At 41.3% G+C, this 20,736-nt stretch overlaps 1 protein-coding gene across 11 annotated transcripts in view; it reads right to left on the bottom strand.

Annotated features, from left to right (window-relative positions):
• Positions 1-20,736, bottom strand: part of SYK (spleen associated tyrosine kinase) — a 124,421-nt gene that overhangs the window by 32,263 nt on the left and 71,422 nt on the right. For 9 of the 11 annotated variants that reach the window (XM_056525507.1, XM_056525582.1, XM_056525498.1 and 6 more), the window contains 4 exons: positions 7,059-7,197; positions 4,006-4,096; positions 3,405-3,454; positions 788-856 (listed from right to left, as the gene is read on the bottom strand). In XM_056525507.1, coding sequence (XP_056381482.1) covers positions 788-856; positions 3,405-3,454; positions 4,006-4,096; positions 7,059-7,197 — 349 coding nt within the window. The remainder of the gene's footprint in view (positions 1-787; positions 857-3,404; positions 3,455-4,005; positions 4,097-7,058; positions 7,198-20,736) is intronic. The other 2 variants (XM_056525568.1, XM_056525573.1) reach the window with 1 other exon arrangement.

Raw genomic sequence — 20,736 nt, 5'->3', positions numbered from 1 at the left:
ACATCTTTAATTTTTCCATAGTAAAATTTATAAACTCATTATATAATTTCTGATGCAACAAGTGCATGAATCCTGCATTGCTGCTTTAAGGTTAGATTCACATTAAGCGGTTGCTTCAAAACCATGTGCACATACTGTGAATGACGCTTTCAGCTGGACTGTTAGCCAGCACACTATTTTGCAGGTAAACTATAGTGATTGTTAATGGCCATATTGTTTTTTGGGTAATGGTATAGTCACATTTAGCAAATATGCAGAAAATATGCAGCATATCTGCAAGGGATGTCAATAGCAGAAAACTGTACCAAACAAAGCGTATTTTGCAGCAGATTTTCTGCACAGATTTAATGCAGCCTATTATTATCTAAAGGGAAAATTTATTGAACATTAGTATTTAATGCTGCGTTTTTTTTATGAAGTGTTGCTATTTTATTTTTTTAAATTCATCCATTTTGATAACATCAAGAAAAATCAGTGCAGAGAATCTGCTGTGTGTGAATGCACCCTAAAAATGCAGCGTACCTGCAAAATCATGCACTTGTTAACAGCCTGGTTAAAGGAATCATCCTTAGGCTGGTTTCATACAAGCGTGTTAGATGCATATTTTTGAATCTGTATCACAGACAGGTGTCAGTTCGGGTCATCAGTTTGGCCAGGTCTTGTGGCCATATTATGGATGCAACAATGCGTCCGTAATACGTCCTTGTGAAACTGGCCTTATGCAAGCTGTATAAGCAAAGCAGCGGTATAAACTATATAAAGCTTTGAAAAAGCGTGAACTCTGCACCTTTTTGCTGCCAGCCTTGGGAAAGGAGTAGGATTTGAATCTTGAGATTATTCCACCTGCTGACCAATTCTAGAAACCATAATGTCAGAGAGGAAAAGTAAAAGCTATAAATACCTTTTTACAAAATGCATTGTCATTACTATTGTAATATGTCATGTATCCAGTAGTAACTGATGTCTTGGGTAGTAATATTTACACCTCAGTATTCCAGCCAGAGGTTTCAGATGATACAAATGAGTAGGATGATCCATTGCTGGAGCACGCCAATTCCCCACTGCTTTACTCACTACCACAGTAGGCACGTTACCAGAGAGGCACTTGTGATCTGTAAGAAAGTCTCATACATATATTCTACCAGGGCTGTACAGCTTGTGATTCTTGATCCAAGGAATAGTAAATGATGCTGTGTTTTGCATCATTACTTGAAGCTTCGGGGCCTGAATGGGACTCAATTTTTGAAACAGGGCCCCATCCTGACATTTTTTTTATATTTGCACCTTCCTATGTGGCATTTGGGTTTTTGGGTACACTAAGACACTGGTCCTATGCCACATTGGCGTCACCTATAGCTATGCCCCCCTAATGCTGCACACTTAAAAATTTACGCAGAATGTAAATGTTTAAATGAGGAAAAGGTTCCTCTAATGCTTCCTTAAAGAGGTACTCTTTAGACATCTTATCTCCTATCCAAAGCACAGGGGATAAGATGCCTAATTGCGGGGATCCCACGGCTTGGACCCCCGTGATCTCCATGCAGCACTATCCTTTGGATAGGGGATAAGATGTCTAGGGATTAAGTACCCCTTTAACACAGAGAATATTAAAAATACATTCCTATCTGATCACAGCAGATCTAAATTCTAAATGTTTCACATTAGACTGTTATTTTAATATGACAGGTCCCCTTTAATGTCTTCATGGATACTAGTTTCTCAGTAAGATCTGTCAATATAGTGTGAGGATCACTATTAATGTGTCTCACATAGATCAAAAACATAAAATACTGTAATGGGTCTAATCATTTAGAACAGCTTATAGTTACCTTCTCTTTCTACAAGAACGGCAATAATAGGTGATGAATGATTCATGAAGACCACAGGGTCAGATAAATTAATCACTGGTACAGCATGGGTTATACAGTATTTCCATTGCTGGTACAGTGTGTGTTTGACCCTGAGCTAACTACAAATCTACCAAATAGTTTAGTGACTCAAGTTATTAAACAAAAGTCTGCTCATCTATGCTTGCGCACTTTAAAGGAGAACTGTAGCAAAAACTAAATTATCCCCTATCCACAGGATAGGGGATAAGAATGTGATCGCAGGAGGTCCGACTGATGGGACCCCCCATGATCTCTGGAATGGGATCCAGGAGCGTGTGTTGTCTAACGGGAGATGGCATGCGCTCCATTCATTAGAGGGAGTGCCGATGGTTTCTGGGTGCTATACTTGGGTCTCTTCACACTCCCGTAAAAATGAATGGAGCGCATGCTGACTGCATTATGCGCTCCTCACTGAGAGTCGGGTCCCGTTCCAGAAATGGCAGAGGGTCACAGCAGTTGTAAGTCCCGCCCCGATCAGTTCCTTATCCCCTATTCTGTGGATAAGGGATAAGAGCATTTTTGCTGGAGTTTTCCTTTAAGGTCTCGTCCACACTGCTGACATTCAGCATTCAGAATTGTGCTGTTTAATTCCCAGAGTCAGGGTGTGTCTGTCTCCTCATTGGCTCAATGCCCTGTTCTCTCCCTTTGCCCATCAAGAAAGGCCGCTTGAGACTGAATTATTATCAATTTATTTTAGAATAAATAACAGCTGCCTCATGAATGCAGGGCAGAACAGTTGAGGGGTGGCCTCACTTTCACACATATGACTTGTAACAAGCTGAGCATCAGCACCAGGTCCCCATCATCCAATGAGCTGAGTTAACAATGTTAGCCGATACTAACGGAGGACTTTTCTGTCTTCTCATTGCATGATGCTTATCTGGTGGCTACGCTCGGCTTCTTATGAACATTTCTTTTGCTATGCCCCCTCCCAGAGAAAGTACTGCCCCAGACTCATCACGTGGCTGACACAGTGTCAGGGGTGGGGTTGTCTGAAGTTGGTGGCAACCGCAAAGATTGAAGAAAAAAATGGATTTGTTGGCCTAGTTATTGATACAGGGCTATTCTGACTAAACAAAACTTTTAACAGGTCCGTGCAATATGTCAAAAGTTGTATACAATGGCAGGGACACTTCAGCATGTTGTGTTAACTCATTTCTCTGCATTGTGGAAATTGTGAGATGTGTTACTAAATGGATTTTTATAAGTCACTATGATGAAGGGATTATCAAATTCATAATATATAATGAGCTCATATAAAAGTGGTTACTTAGAAACATAGCATTTTGACACCTCTTGAATAAACTATACAGTATCTGTTAAATTTAGCTGATATTTTTGTCACCAAATGTATTTTGCATGTAAACATAGATTGTGACTCACTAATCCCGATCACTTATAAGATAAAGATGAAGAATGCAAGATGAATGCTTTTCTTATAAGACCAGAAGAAAGTTATGTTTCTATTATACATTCCGTTGCTATGAACCTGTGTAGTAAATTGACGTAGCTTACCCTTGAAGGCAGCCTAGGAAGCCCAAACTGTTCACGTGCAGTAAACGGTCCTACAAAGTAGTAAAAAAAAAAAAATTATATCTTCCCGTGCATTAAATATACTATTTAACTTAAAAATAGTAGCCATTTCCGGAGTTGAAAAAAATATATCTAGTGCGTATTTACTAAGTTATCACCAACATCATTTGATACTAACAATATGTCACCTGTTTATGTGGCCCTTACAAATGTTTTTACTGTTCAACATTTTACCTTGAATGAATGGATCTGTCCAGTTTATGTACTGGTAGTAACGTTTTTAAACCAATTAATGTTGACTTGACTGATGCAGAGTCTTAGGGATCTCCTAATTTTCAAACTATAACCTTTCTTAGGGGATACAGACTTCTCTACAGGTGAATGCTTAGGTGGCAGTCCCCAAAATAATCTCGGATTGGCAGTGGTGGTGCCACAGATGAAGAGTGAGTTGTATATGCTGAAGTGTCAGCAGAGGCTACAGTGACGTCACAGCTACAAGTTACTTACGAATCTGACTTCTGAAACGAATTATGGAAAAATGATTCATCTCTATTGCTGTACTATACATGAGTTAAATACTTACCTGCAGTACTACCATTAGCAGCCGATCGCGGACATGGATTTGTCAATACCCTTAACAGCCCATCAGGTTTGTAGGAGTAATGTTCAACCAACTAAAAAAGTAACATAATACATATACAATAGGTAACATTTTAAAAAAAGTTAATAACTACTCCTATCCGTCCTATATAAATTTAACCGTAACTAAAGATGCTACAATACTATTCTAAAAGTACTACATCGAAATCGGTGCAAAGAACACATTTATTCTCAAGCAACAATGTTTTACTTAGCGTACACAAGTCTGTGGTTTTAGTAGCATATGCATTAAAAAGTAATTTATTGCTTTTAATGTTTTATGCATCAATATATATTTCACAGTCACTGTACCTTCCACAAACTTTGTATACATCAGTAGTACATGAAAATATTAGAACATTTGTAATGTATCTTACTAGGGAAATAAATGCATTTTACTACACTTATCAGATTTCTTTCCACCCCTTCCTGTCTCCAAAAGTCGCTATTAAAGGGGTACTCCAGCGGAAAACTTTTTTTTTTTTTTAAATCAACTGGTACCATAAAGTTAAACAGATTTGTAAATTACTTCTATTAAAAAAAAAATCTTAATCCTTCCAGGACTTATTAGCTGCTGAATACTACAGAGGAAACTCTTTTCTTTTTGGAACTCAGAGCTCTCTGCTGACATCACGAGCACAGTGCTCTCTGCTGATATCTTGGTCCATTTTAGGAACTGTCAAGAGCAGCATATGTTCACTATGGGGATTTTCTCCACTCTGGACAGTTCTTAAAATGGACAGAGATGTCAGCAGAGAGCACTGTGCTCGTGATGTCAGCAGAGAGCTCTGTGTTCCAAAAAGAAAAGAGCTTCCTCTGTAGTATTCAGCAGCTAATAAGTACTGGAAGGATTAAGATTTTTTAATAGAAGTAATTTACAATGCTCAGTCAACGAATCGTTTCGCGCACCTGCACTTAATCATTGACTACACGTACCTGTAGTCATTGATTAAGCGCAGGTGCGTGAAACGATTCGTTGACTGAGCAATGCTGTATGACCTGTTCACATTAAAGCACCCGCAACTTACCTGAAGTGCCTCCTTATCTTCTTTGTTTGATTTTGCCTCTTGATGTCTGGACGAGCACCGGGAGCAAGCTGGGGTCCGTGAGTAGCCATGACAAAGTGCATAAGATCCAATATATCCTGTGGCAGTGCCAACCATTGGACTCTTTTTTCTGTGATTTGGTCATTTACAAATCTGTTTAACTTTCTGGCACCAGTTGATTTAAACAAAAAAAATAAAGTTTTCCACCGGAGTACCTCTTCAACTTTGAAAAATTGCTCAGGTCTCTGAAGATGGGAGGGGGAGGATGGAGTGTCTCAAAGGACATTCAAAGAGACAAATAGAAATGCTTTAAACCTAGAAAGTGCTACATTTCATTCAATCCCAGTGCTTCATTTACAGCTTGCACTGCTCAAAGCTTCTCTGTAATGTCTTTCATGCTGCTTCTGTTGGGGTACTATAGTGATAAAGGGACAGAAAGAGCCACACAGAAGTGCTGATGAATGTCCTAGTAAGTGTTACATCATATTCAATTCTTGAGCTTTATTTACAGCTTACACCACCCCGTAGTGCTTCATAATGTGTTCCATGCTGCTTTTAATGGAGTGCTATAGAGATCTGATCAGTGGGGGGTGCCGTATTGTGGCCATATGGGGTTATTGCAGCTCAGCTCAGCTCAGAATGATTGCACATTAATCACTAAGTCCCAGAAAACCTCTTTAAAGGGGTACTGCAGAGAATTTTTTTTTTTTTTAATTAACTGGTGCCAGGAAGTTAAACAGATTTGTAGATTTCTTCTATTTAAAAATCTTAATCCTTCCAGTACTTATTAGCTTCTGTATACTACAGAGGAAGTTCTTTTCTTTTTAAAATTATTTTATGTCTGACCACAGTGCTCTCTGCTCACACCTCTCTCCATGTCAGGAACTGTCCAGAGCAGGATAGGTTTACTATGGGGATTTGCACCTGCTCTGGACTATTCCTGATATGGACAGAGGTGTCAGCAGAGAGCACTGTGGTCAGACAGAAAATACATTTAAAAATAAAATAACTTCTTGTGGAGCATACAGCAGCTGATAAGGATTAAGATTTTTAAATATAAGTAATTTACAAATCTGGCACTTTCTGGCACCAGTTGATTTAAAAAAAAAATTGTTTTCCACCGGAGTACCCCTTTAATGACAATATGTGAAGAGTGTTCCTTTGTCTTGGATGCCTCGGGCCCAAAAAACAAGATGACTGGATAGGATGCCAGCACAGGTTGGCATGATACAGGCGAGAAGAGGCTTGGAGACTGAGCTGGTCTGTTTGTTGTTTGTGAGGCACTATTACTGCGTGGGAGACACTAAGAGGAAATCATTACTTAAGGATCATAGTTACTGTATAGAGGAAATGATTACTGTGCTTGGTGCAAAAAGGGGGGATATTATTGTGTGGGGGTACCAAGTAAGCACTATTACTGTACAGGAGCAATATTTCTGTGTGTGGCATATGGCGGGCATAAGAAATGTGTGTGGGGGACAGAGGGCACTATTACTGTCTTGCCACACATGGGCCATTTTTATGTATGTGGGCACTATAAGGCCTTGTTCACAGAATTTCCATTGCAGCAGAGTTCCATTGTTTTCAGTGGGATTCTGGTGCACCGGGCACACTGCGGAATTTCTGCTACAGAAACATCTGCCATGGAAATTCATATTTCAGCCTTCTCATAAAGAATTGACATGTCAATTCTTTCTGTGGAATCTGTTCGAAAATGCTTTGGTGCGAGGGGTCCTAGCGGTGGGATGTTCTGCTGGAGCCAGCTGTCTGTAGAAAGTCTGCAGGAAATGTTGTCATGAAGGGGGCATTAGCACAGTGTGCTACTAGTATTTGTGTGCATACTGTATGTGTCACATTATTTTTGAAGTGGTAGGGCACTATTAGAGGAGTCAGCAGACTAGGAAGCCATACTGCTTTGGATTCAATCATTTTGTTCAAAGTGCAGTCATACCTGCCACAGAGTGTCAAATTTCTTTCCCTCTGGTATTGACAGTTTTCCAGTTTTATCCCGATCTATGCGATAATGTGAAACCTTTCTATCATGAAGCAAACATAAAGCATACGATCCATTATTGTCCCGTTCTCTTATTCTAAAAAAGAAAAAAATACAATGTAATGGAAATTGTACTCTATGAACAATAAATTGCTTTTAAATAACCAATACTGCATTGTTGTAATGCCTTGGTAATATGCCTCAGATATACCGATCGCTAACTGACCGTTAAAAGAATAATTAAAAAATGTATGTATATAAAGAAAACAATATAAAACATTTGATAAAAAAAGCATAAAAAATTTAAATAAAAAACAAACAAAAATAAAAAACACTTTTTCCCCCCAAGTGGTAAAACAAAAACAAAAACATATATATTTGGTATTGCCATAATTGTTTTAATTTGCAGAATAAAATTAAAATGTCATCCATGCTGAATGGTGAACTCCTTAAAGTGAAAGCTTCAAAAAATGCTGCAATTATGTTTTCTTTTCTTTTACACATTTCCACAGTTCTGGCTCCATACAATATATGGTATATTAAAGGGGTATTCCAGGATTTTTTTTTATTTGACTATGCTACAGGGGCTGTAAAGTTAGTGTAGGTCATAATATAGTGTCTGTACCTGTGTGTGACGGTTTTCTCAGAATTCTTCTGTGATTTTCACCCCAATATTTATGCATACAAAATGACAGTTGTCTCAGATTTTTCCCAGGTTGCAATGCGGCTGAGACCTGACTGACTAGTCAGCTGATGACCGGGAGCCTGTCTGCTTCAACGGGTGGAGGGATCGCTTGGTGGGAGAGAGATCAATCTGCAACTAATGCAACAGCTGTAGGCACCCTGCTTGAAAACCACAGGTCTTTTGAATGGATGCAGCTCATTTATGTTTCAATGGGTGGGGCGGCTGATGTGTGTGTGGGAGGAAAATTGAATTATGGGATTTGTAGGCAAAAAAGAAAACTCAAAAAGGAAATACCAGTTCACATAAATCTAGCCCCGATGTTATGGTAATCTCACAACATAGCTATTTAGCCCAAGACAAGCGCAGATCCTTTCTAAGCATGTCCATTACTGTCTGCCAGGTACGTAATAAAATCACCTTATGGTGGATAACCCCTTTAAATATAACTTGATTGAGGAAGTCATACAGATAAAGATACTTTTCCATTTTGGCCAAATTGTATTAAATATATATAGATTTATATGTATCTAACATGGTGGAATCTGTTGTGTATTGTTTATATGAGGTTTATTTGAGGTATATGAAGTTTACCTGTAGATAAAAAAGTGTTTGACATGTCACTGATCCCCCACTGATCATTAGAACAAATGCTTAAAGGGGTATTCCAGCCCAATACATCTTATCACGCCCCCTCCCATAGACATTAATGAAGGGGGCATGGTTTGACATCACTAGGGGGGGGGCATGGTATCACGTCACATCTCCAGTCCTGGAAACACAGAAGTTTCCAAGACTGGAGAACCAGCCCCGCATAGAGTGGGGGTGCTGCACAAAGATTGCGGGGGTCCCAGTGGCCCCCCACCCTCCCCTATTAGATATCTTATCCCCTATCATTTTGATAGGGGATAAGATGTAATTGGCCACGATACCCCTTTAAGACATCTTAAAATGGTTATCCAGGAAAAAACTTTTTTTTTTATTTATCAACTGGCTCCAGAAAGTTAAACAGATTTGTAAATTACCTCTATTAAAAAATCTTAATCCTTTCAGTACTTATGAGCTTCTGAAGTTAAGGCTGTTCTTTTCTGTCTAAGTCCTCTCTGATGACACCTGTTTCGGGAAACGCCCAGTTTAGAAGCAAATCCCCATAGCAAACCTCTTCTAAACTGGGCATTTCCCGAGACAGGTGTCATCAGAGAGCACTTAGACAGAAAAGAACAAACAACCTTCACTTCAGAAGCTCATAAGTACTGAAAGGATTAAGATTTTTTATTAGAAATAATTTACAAATCTGTTTAACTTTCTGGAGCCAGTTGATATATATGTAAAAAAAAGTTTTTTCCTAGAATACCCCTTTAAGTGCTTGCAGTGATCTCTGAATGGTCCCATAAGGACCATTGGGGTTGGAGAGGAGGGGAATTTATCAAAGATGGTGTGGATGAATGATTTATCTATACCTTTAATTTATGCAGTGTGTATATATTAATTAATGTTCGCATGTCATGTGATGAATATGGTGCAAGTACTTTTTTTCTTTTTAACCCGATGCGCCAAACTGTGCGACTTTTTACAAATGCTGTCCACAACCAGTCCACAAGCCAGGTATGTGCTGTGGTAAATTGAGGGCTTTCTAACAAATTGTGTGACTGATTGCACATGATGAATTGCAACTGAACAACTGAGACACATCATGCCACAAATTAACAACACAAAAAAAGGGTAATAAAATTATACATTTTGTATGTTATATTTTATGTCCTTAAGTTTTTTTTGTATGTTATATGTTGTGTCCTATAGCTTTACGTGCTGATACATAAAACCAAAGAGGGTGTACTTTCTTTTTTTCAGGACGGTAATTTTTGCTGCATCTATTATTTGTGAAGAAAGAGCCAGTTTCGCTCTTAGACAACCTGCTTGTTACTAACCACTGGTCAGTACAGGATGTGGCAAAACATTTATTTTACAGCTCAGAAACTACAAACAAATTCAGAGTAAGTACAGATCATGCCTTGTGTGGTAATGAGGCGCTAGCAAGTTGCATCATTGTACATATTCTTTATATATATATATTAAGCTAGTATATTTGAGATTCCAGAAGCTCTTGGGCCCCATGGACTATCTTCAGGGGCACAGCTATAGGAAGTGTAGAGATAGCAGTCGCACCAGGGCCCTGGTGCCTAAGGGGCCCCAAAGCACATCTGCCCCATAAGAGACCAAAATTATAATTGACACATAGGAGCCTGTTGATAATTTAGCATCAGGGCCCAGAAGCTACAAGTTACACCACTGCCCACCTACTATGCTCTTTACAATATTTGTATCTTCTTATGGGGGCTCAACAGGCCCATTTAGACACCAGGGCATGGGTCCAACTGCTACTTCTCCATGTCCAATAACTATGCCTCTGCTCAGTTGATAAGAGTTTAAGGTAACCATTTGCACATCTTCTTAAAATAGCAGAGAACAATAGTTGAGGGCCATGCAAGTCAATTTTGCAAAGACTTGTTGGTATATGGTAAAGATACTGACAAAGATTATAGAGAAATTCATTATAGTATTCATACACGTAATGGACTCAGGGAACAATCATTGGGGCACATTTCTGTACTACTCTAGAGATAAAACAAACATTTCTTATACGGTAACATATTGATAAATTTAGGTACACCATATATTTCAATAAGTCTGAGCTGTTGTGGCTGTACACAGTCTAGTGTTCATACACTGTTATCACAAATGTAGCTGAAAACAACTCAGTTCTCTGAACAATACGTGTCATCTAGTAAACAATAACTTTTTGTTCCCTTTTGGGTTTTGGGTCCATTTAGATCAGACATATGATTCGTTTCATGTTACTCACTAGCCCATAATAGGGAGAATTAAAGATAAAATATTTCAACAGATTTGAATCTACATCAGTATTAGGAAGTTAATATGTACACAACAGTATTTAGGCACATAAATATGTTGCATAGTGTAGCAGTGCAGCTACGGAACATCGGGTTTCTGTCACTGAGAATGACAAAGTGTTTGATGACCAGCATGTAAAGTATTTTGGTAGAGAAAGTATCTTTTCTTCTCAGTTGTTGTGAGAAAAACCTGGAAACTGGCCAGGATATTAGAGGGGAAAGGTTCCACTCTGTCCTTTGGGACAGTCCTGGATTTGGGTTGGTTAATGAGGCCTATAAGTTGCCATCTGTGTTCCTTATGAATGGTGTGTATTAGGGACTACACTCTACTAAACTGTTGTAGACCACTGATACAATATATCAAGGTTTACTTCTCACAAGCAGGCACTTGAAGGTTAGCAGATACAGGCACTTACAGTATTGTAGTACAAGCTTAGTGGTTATACACATAGCGTGATACTTGCATTTGAACCATAGAAAAGTGTCATAATGTTTGCAGTCCCTTCCTGGGCCAGGAGGACTGTGCAACATACCACACATCCTTTAGGTCGGCTTGCAGCTATGATAAATTCTGCGTCAAACTATTCGTGTTGACGTGGGTCTAAGGGCAGCTACAGACCACCTAAAGGACGACTTGTTAAGGAGGGTTGCTCGAGACTCTTGTTTGTTAATGCTCTGGTACCTTTGTTGTCATTACTAGGTTAGACTGCTAGGATTATTTCTTAGGAAATAAACTTGGCAAGCGAGTTCAAAGCCCATGTTAGGGTCATTGTCCCTTCAAGAGACTTTAACTTCAGAGCAGACCACAAATTCCCTTGACTAAAAATCTTCTATACTCACTGTGGTTTTTCCTCTTGCAAGAGGCAGATTACTACAGACATTAGAATGGACACCTTTAAATGTTTCATCCTACTTCCTCCAAAATAAGCACCCACTCGGTTTTTCTTTGGGTCTCTGACCATGCCAACCAGTCCACAGAATAAGGCTGATTTTGCTTGAGGTTAGTAAAATGCTCCAGGCAAAATGACTCTCTTCCCCTCTGCCTCTACATCCACCAGTGTAACCCTTGACAGCCGTTTAGGCCCAGATTTCCACTCACACTTCAGCAGGTTTTAGGTGTTTAATCCTATCTACAGATATAGCGGTGCAGCTCTTCTGGGGCTACAACGTAGACAATAAATTGTGATATATTATAACAACACTTAAATTTATTAAAATCTATTACCAGGGAACCATTGACAAGTAACCTTGCGATATCCTATTATAGTTCCACATAATATGTGACTATTTTCTACTTAGAATATGTTTCTTATGTTGAAAGGTTTTGTTGCCAGATTAGGGTATGTTTATGCACTGCAGAATCTCCATCCAAAGATATTTCTGGTCGGAGATTCGGTCTGAGTGTCAGCCTTCAAAATTCTTTGGCTCTAGGAATGCACGAACCTGCGCCATCACCATTGCAAGCAATGCAGTCGGCACGTAATTCTGCCGAAAGAATTAACTTCTTTTTTGTTTTTACATTTCTGCAGCAGTCTTTTCTGCCTCTGAAATTCTGCAATGCAAATGGGTCAGTGGAAGACCAATTCACATCAATGCTAGATTAGTGCAGCTAAATCTCTGTATGGTCACACAACAGATCACTGGGGGGTTATTGTCCGGGGATCCTGCTAATAGACATGATTGTTTAAAGCAGACAACCCACATTAGGCATAAATTCATGTTCTGATTCACTAGTGCTTTACGCAACAGGACGCACATGTTATGTCCCTTATACGAACGGCTTTTCTTATGCATGATGGGTCACGGCTGCTCTCACGCTAATGCCTATCATTAATATTTCAAATGCCATGATTGATAATGATCACAGCATCTGCGGCATTGAAGCAGCTTTGTATGGCTCATCAGACCACCAAGGCATGACCGTGGGGATCCGGTAAGCCAAGATGGCGACCAGACACCTGCCTACGGCCTCTCTAACAGGATCTTGTTTTCTGGTCTGCCTTTTAATAGAAGTAGAGAGAAGCAGATTGCCAATAACACTGATAAATGCTATGCCTATGCATAGTACAGAACAGTATTAGCAATCTAATTATTTGTCGAAATTGTAAAAACTGATTAAAACATTTTTTAAAAATTTTTAATCCTCCCCAATAAAATGTAAATCGACCCTTTTTCCCAATTTACCCAAAAAAGCATATTTGGTTCAGCTGTGTGCGTAAATGTCCAAACTATCAAAATATTATGTTAATGATCCTGTACGGTGAACAGCATAAATGTAAAAAACTAAAAGAATGTAAAAAAAACACATCACGTTCCATAAAAACTTAATTAGAAGCAATTGAAAAGCCACATATATATGCATTAAATACTACAGATCATGGTGCAAAAAATTAGCCCTCATACATCCCTGTATTCATAAAAATGATAAAGTTATAGGGTCAGAAAAGGGCAATATTAAACATACTTATTTTGTTGAAAAAGTTTTACTTTTTTTTTAAAACAGTACAGTAATAGAAGAGTATGTAAACTTGGGTAGAATTTTAATCGTATTGACCAACAAAATAAACGAAAGAAGTAATTTTTACCATAAAGTGTACACTGTGAAAACAAAACCAAAAGTTACAAAATTGTGGTCTTGTTTTTAATTTTATACACAAATAATATTTCCTTGGTTTCACCATACATTTTATGGTAAAATGAGTAATATCATTTTGAAAGTACAATTGGTCCTGCAAAAAACAAGCCCCCACATAGATCTGTGGATGGAATAATAAAAAAGTTATGGCTCTTAGAAGGAGAGGAGGAAAAAAACAAAAATGCAAAAATGAAATTGGCTGTGTCCTTAAGGGGTTAATAAGCCTTGAAGCATAGAATATTAGCATACAAGCCCTGGGAAAGCACTCATTGGGCTCTAAGTCTACAGACAGCACTAAAACATTTTGAGTTTTGACCAGTATAGTGTTCATGTAAAGCTTGCAATGTACACATTGTGGTTTCTTATGTTTGTGAATTTAAGGACACATCCATTAGTATACTGTACATGGTATGCATGCTTTAGACATCACTATAACAATGTACTTTGCACGTGGTCTATATACACTGGTCATCTCACAATATATGTAAGCCACGTCTCTCCAATCCATTCTTACTGTGTACCTGCTTTAAAGGTTTTTATAGGGGTTGTGTTGTGCCTATTGTGTAGCCTACTAAAAATGTATAGTACATACTTATTGATAAGCATCTTTCCTGGGGGATATATAGGTTTAGTTGTGACAAGCTTTTTAAATGGGCGCCAATCTACAAGATCATAGCTTGTTGACAGTGGGACCCTTACTCTGCTCCTTCATTGGAAGGTTCTAACTTGCACATTGGGCATTTTATCTGGGAAAGTTTTGTCTGGTTCATGGAACAAATCTTTCTATATTGAAGGCTACTGTTGTTCTATAAATAGGTAAAGGCTGAGTAAAATTTTCATAACCATTGAAAGGTATAGTGGCAGTGTAGCTGAAGATGTTCTATACATTATTTATAGGCACACGCCTAACACAGCATTTTTATAAATAAACTGACAGCTGAATGATGTGTGATGTGTATTCTTCATCAAATATACTCAGGTCTTATCAGCCTGAAAAGCCTATATCCTGCTAACTTACAAGCCAATATATCTCCTCAGCATATAAACAGTCTATAGCCAAATTTCATAAAACTGGGTATTTACGTAAATAGAAAATATGTCGCATACAATGTATCTATTAACTCTCTTATATTCCCTCTAATTATTCTTACTGACAATTATGGCAAATAGGGATATGACAACATGTAGGCATATGGAAATATGGGACAAGCCATATCTTCAAGGTACATTCTATATATTCTTTATCCTGCTTAAATGTTAATATTACCACAAATACCAGAACTATCAGTCATATGTAATTGTCCAGAAATTACTTGACCAGGCCCGGACTGGCCTACCGGGATACCGGGATCTATCCCGGTGGGCCTGGGGCCGCTTTGGGGCCGGAATAACGTAGGGGCTCCAGGCCCCTACATGAAAATAGGACCAGTGGGCTGCACAGGCGGCCGCACAGGCCCGGCTCTATAACTAGGCGGACCAAGCGCCCGCTCCGGTCTGTGTCCGCCCGCCCTGTCTGCCACCCTGTCCACTCTGTCTGTCCGTAGCCCTGGGAGCGCAGGGGAGTCACGTGCGATGTCACGTGTGACATCACGTGCGGCGTCATTCCCCCCTGCGTCTTCACTCCGTAAAGCTGGGAGCCCAGCACTGCTGCTGAGCGCGGGACGGATCTGCGTGTGATTAAGGTAAGACTGAGGGGAGGGGGGTGTTGTATATGTATTGTTGATGGGGGGGGAGGCTGGGGGTGATGAACAAGGAGGAAGGGGTGTATAATTATGATTGATGGGGGGAGGCTGGGGGGTTAGGACCAAGGATGAGGGGGGGGGTTAGGACCAAGGATGAGGAGGGGGGGTGTATATTTATGATTGATGGGAAGGGTTAGGACCAAGGATGAGGGGGGTGTATATTTATGATTAATGGTGGGGGAGGCTGGGGTGTTAGGACCAAGGATGAGGGGGGGTGTATATTTATGATTAATGGGGGGGGGGGAGGCTGGGGGGTTAGGACCAAGGATGAGGGGAGGGGTATATATTTATGATTAAAGGGGGGGAGGCTGGGGGGTGTTGCTGAGGATAACAAGGATGGGGGGGTTTGGGGAGGTGTGAGGCTGAGGAAACCAAGGATAAGGGGGGAGGTGTAGATGCATGATTGATAGATGCGGGGTCCAAAGAATATGGGATAAGTTATAGATTGTGGGGGGGTCCAAGCGCTGGGACCCCCGCGATCTCAAGTACGGGCCTTGGCAGTCAGCTGGAAAAGAGGTATGCCGACCTTGCACGAAGTGCCGGCCGACACACCCCTCCGTATACCCCATAGAGATACATGGAGGGAGCGTGCCGACCACGGCTTCCTGTTGGGTCAGACGTCGGCTTCTGGCATAATGACTGGGCCCCCGTGCAGGAGATCGTGGGGGGTCTCAATGCTTGGACCCCCGCAATCTATAATTTATCCCCTATCCAAAGGCTAATCCAAAGACTAATGGTAGTATTATGTTTAGGGCACAGTGCATGGCAGTATTATATTCAGGGCGCAGTGTATGGAAGTATTATATTCAGGACGCAGCGTATGGAAGTATTATATTTAGGGCGCAGTGTATGGCAGTATTATACTCAGGGTGCAGTGTATGGCAGTATTATATTCAGGGCGCAGTGTATGGCTGTACTATATTCAGGGCGCAATGTATGGCAGTACTATATTCAGGGCGCAGTGTATGGCAGTATTATATTTGGGGCTCAATGTATGGCAGTATTATATTTGGGGCGCAGTCTATGGTAGTATTATATTCAGGGCTCAGTGTATGGCAGTATTATAATTGGGGCGCAGTGTATGGCATTATTATATTAGGGGCAAAGTGTATGGCAGTATTATAGTCAGGGCGCAGTGTATGGCAGTATTATAGTCAGGGCGCAGTGTATGGCAGTATTATATTCAGGGCACAGTGCATGGCATTATTATATTCAGGGCGCAGTGTATGGCAGTATTATATTCAGGGCGCAGTGTATGGCAGTATTACATTCAGGGCACAGTGTATGGAAGTATTATATTCAGGGCGCAGTGTATGGCTGTATTATATTCAGGGCTCAGTGTATGGCAGTGTTATATTCAGGGCGCAGTGTATGGCAGTATTATATTTGGGGCTCAGTGAATGACAGTATTATATTTGGGGCGCAGTCTATGGCAGTATTATATTCGGGGCTCAGTGTATGGCAGTATTATATTTGGGGCGCAGTGTATGGCATTATTATATTTGGGGCAAAGTGTATGGCAGTATTATAGTCAGGGCGCAGTGTATGGCAGTATTATATTCAGGGCACAGTGCATGGCATTTTTATATTCAGGGCGCAGTGTATGGCAGTATTATATTTGGGGCGCAGTGTATGCCAGTATTATATTTAGGGTTCAGTGTATGGCAGTATTATATTCAGTGGGTACAGTGTGTGGCAGTATTACATTCAATGGGTGCAGAGTGTGGCAGTATTTTATTTAGGGCACAGTATCTGGCAGTATTATAATGATTATTGTCGTCATACAGAGGATGAGGATCTGCTGACATAGTGAGGAGACAATGAAGTTTGGGCCTCAGACTCTGCAGAGAAGATGGAGCTGGAAGAAGACCTGGCGTCTGGACCAGAGGAAAAGGAACGACAACAGAGAAAGGAACGACAACACTCAGGTCAGTGATATCATTGTGCATTTTCCTGACTGTCCCATCACTGCTGTAATTTGTAAGTTCTGCAGTGATGATGGGGACACTGTACTCCAATCTGTGGCCTTCAGCTGTTACAAAATGGCATAACATAATGCCTGAGGCTCCAGACATGATGTGAGTTGTAGCTTTGCAACAGCTGGAGAGCAACTTGAAGCGAGGTGATTGGTGGAGGTGCCAGCATTCAGACCCCACCAAGAAAAAAATGGACTGCTTATTCCTAAATGTCAGGGTGTATTTTTGCTCCCAGTCCGAACCCCCTTAAAAAAAAGTCCCAAATTTAAGCCAGGTCAAACCTGGCTTACAAAACGTGTTGTAGCATTTTTAAAAAAAGGTGCACAAAAAGTTGGAAACTGCTACTTTTTGTACAACTTTTTATGAAGCTCCGCTCCCTGGCCATCTGCCCGCATCTACCTCCCACTGGCTAGCTGGTAGAACTACAACTCCTAGCATGTCCTCACTGTAAGAGCATGCTGGGAGTTTAGTCTTCCAACAGCTAGCTGGCAGGTGGGAGATGCGGGCGGGGGGGTGGCTTTGTTTTTCTACTTGAGGATTGGGGGGGGGGCTGTCCTCAGTGTACAGAGCCCTGCTTGTCCTCAGTGTACAGAGCCCTGCTTGTCCTCAGGTACAGAGCCCTGTTTGTCCTCAGGTAGAGAGCCCCGCTTGTCCTCAGTGTACATAGCCCTGCTTGTCCTCAGTGTACAGAGCCCTGCTTGTCCTCAGTGTACAGAGCCCTGCTTGTCCTCGGTGTACAGAGCCCTGCTTGTCCTCAGTGTACAGAGCCCTGCTTGTCCTCGGTGTACAGAGCCCTGCTTGTCCTCAGTGTACAGAGCCTTGCTTGTCCTCAGTGTACAGAGCCCCGCTTGTCCTCAGTGTAAGAGCATGCTGGGAGTTTAGTCTTCCAACAGCTAGCTGGCAAGTGGGAGATGCGGGTGGGGGGTGGCTTTGTTTTTCTACTTGTGGATTGGGGGGGGGCTGTCCTCAGTGTACAGAGCCCTGCTTGTCCTCAGTGTACAGAGCCCTGCTTGTCCTCAGGTACAGAGCCCTGTTTGTCCTCAGGTAGAGAGCCCCGCTTGTCCTCAGTGTACATAGCCCTGCTTGTCCTCAGTGTACAGAGCCCTGCTTGTCCTCGGTGTACAGAGTCCTGCTTGTCTTCAGTGTACAGAGCCCTGCTTGTCCTCAGTGTACAGAGCCCTGCTTGTCCTCGGTGTACAGAGCCCTGCTTGTCCTCAGTGTACAGAGCCTTGCTTGTCCTCAGTGTACAGAGCCCCGCTTGTCCTCAGTGTAAGAGCATGCTGGGAGTTTAGTCTTCCAACAGCTAGCTGGCAAGTGGGAGATGCGGGTGGGGGGTGGCTTTGTTTTTCTACTTGTGGATTGGGGGGGGGCTGTCCTCAGTGTACAGAGCCCTGCTTGTCCTCAGGTACAGAGCCCTGTTTGTCCTCAGGTACAGAGCCCCGCTTGTCCTCAGTGTACATAGCCCTGCTTGTCCTCAGTGTACAGAGCCCTGCTTGTCCTCGGTGTACATAGCCCTGCTTGTCCTCGGTGTACAGAGCCCTGCTTGTCCTCGGTGTACAGAGCCCTGCTTGTCCTCAGTGTACAGAGCCTTGCTTGTCCTCAGTGTACAGAGCCCTGCTTGTCCTCAGTGTACAGAGCACTGCTTGTCCTTAGTGACTGCACCTAATGTGGGGAACGATACTGCACCTAATATGGGGACTGTACTGAACCTTATGTGGGGAACTGTACTGCACCTGATGTGGGGGAAACTGTACTGCACCTAATGTGGGGGGAACTGTACTGCACCTAATGTGGGGGGAACTGTACTGCACCTAATGTGGGGGAAACTGTACTGCACCTAATGTGGGGGGAACTGTACTGCACCTAATGTGGGGGGAACTGTACTGCACCTAATGTGGGGGAACTATACTGCGCCTAATGTGGGTAGCTATACCGCACCTAATGTCAGGGAACTATACTGCACCTAATGTGGGGGAACTGTACTGCACCTAATGTGGGGGGAACTATACTGCACCTAATGTAAGGGAACTATACTGCACCTAATGTGGGGTAACTATGCTCCACCTAATGTGGGGGAACTATACTCCACCTAATGTGGGGGAACTATACTGCACCTAATGTGGGGGGAACTATACTGCACCTAATGTGGGGTAACTATACTGCACCTAATGTGGGGGGGAACTATACTGCACCTAATGTGGGGGGAACTATACTGCACCTAATGTGGGGGGAACTAATATGCTTTAAAATGCATGATTTTACCTTTTATGAACAAGAAAATGACGACGTGCTGGTATAATGACGCAACACTATGGGGCTGGTATGTAATTTTTTCCAGGGCTGGTTTTTACACCCAGTCCGGCCCTGTACTTGACTATTTTAAACACATACAGCAGGGGGCTTTTCACTGCATATATGTTAGCTATGGGTTTGTACATCTGTATATCACAACAATGAAATATAGAACAGCATAGCAAACTACTCAGTTTTATATGCATGCTTCCTTTTATCAGTTAAAGTGTAACTGTAATTTCCAAAAATGTATTCATCAATATCCTTATCTACTTACAAGGCTTCCAGACTTCTTGTCTGCTCATCACTGATAGAAATTTATATTTATCTTTAGGACAATGAAAACAAGTTTTTAGCTTCTCTGAGATCATATTACATTGCCCATAGAAGTCTATGAAGAGGGGATGGGTGAGGGGATGAGTGAAAAGTAGAGGCAGTGCAGTAAGAAGCCCAGACTTCTGTCTCAATTCTCAAAGTACTGTATTTACAAATAAAATGGATTAAGTACAGCTCTATAATGTCTTTCAGGCTGCTGGGTCCCCTGTATTCTGAGTGCATTATTTGTGGGATCCACCAAAGAGGCTAGGCTTCATTCACTTTGGTGTTAAGCTCAGAAAACATGAAGATGTGTGTGTGGGGGAGGTTGGTACCAAGAGGGAAAGTTACATAATGTCCAATAATAATTTTACTCTCCATATACACATATAGGACTGCTTATGTAAAAAAAAAAAAAAAACTTACATTAGCCCAAGGGTGACAATTGCAAAAGTGTAACATTTGTCACAGTCATCCATTTAATGGATTCCTTTGGAAGCTCCAGTGACATCACTGTCCTTTTGTGGAAGCTCTCACCAAAGTCTTCTAAGGCAGGGATGCAAGGAACTGTTTACTTTCCTCCTTTTGAGCTTCCTATAGAGAGGTGCACTAATATGTGCATTGGGTGTCTGTAAGCAGTACCAACACTCTGTAGGGAGCTGTGGAGGAAAAGAGGAAGACTGACTGGCTTCCCTAGAAAGCTATGATAATGTAACAGTTTCTACTATGACTGTATATATGTATAAATATATATATATATATATATATATATATATATATATATATGGTATCTATCGATACAAGGACATATGTCATTGCAGGTTCCTCAGGGATTCTCCCTGGGAGCATGCAACATATACCACTGTATGCCTTTACAGTGAGATATGTTACAGCTTTCCTTCAGAGTCCATACGCCATGCACATGGAGAGTTAAAATCCAGGCTGGGATTATGTGTTGAATGGGAACACACTGGGGGCGACTAACATGGAAAAGGACAAGGCAAATAAAATCATGGGGTGCATCAATAGGGGCATAGATGCCCATACCGCTGCACAAATCACTAGTCAGACCACACATGGAA

The sequence above is a fragment of the Hyla sarda genome, chromosome 1 (assembly GCF_029499605.1).
Source record: "Hyla sarda isolate aHylSar1 chromosome 1, aHylSar1.hap1, whole genome shotgun sequence".
NCBI classification, from domain to species: domain Eukaryota; kingdom Metazoa; phylum Chordata; class Amphibia; order Anura; family Hylidae; genus Hyla; species Hyla sarda.
The sequence above is the reverse complement of the archived record's forward strand: the minus strand, read 5'-3'. Positions and strand labels throughout refer to the sequence as shown.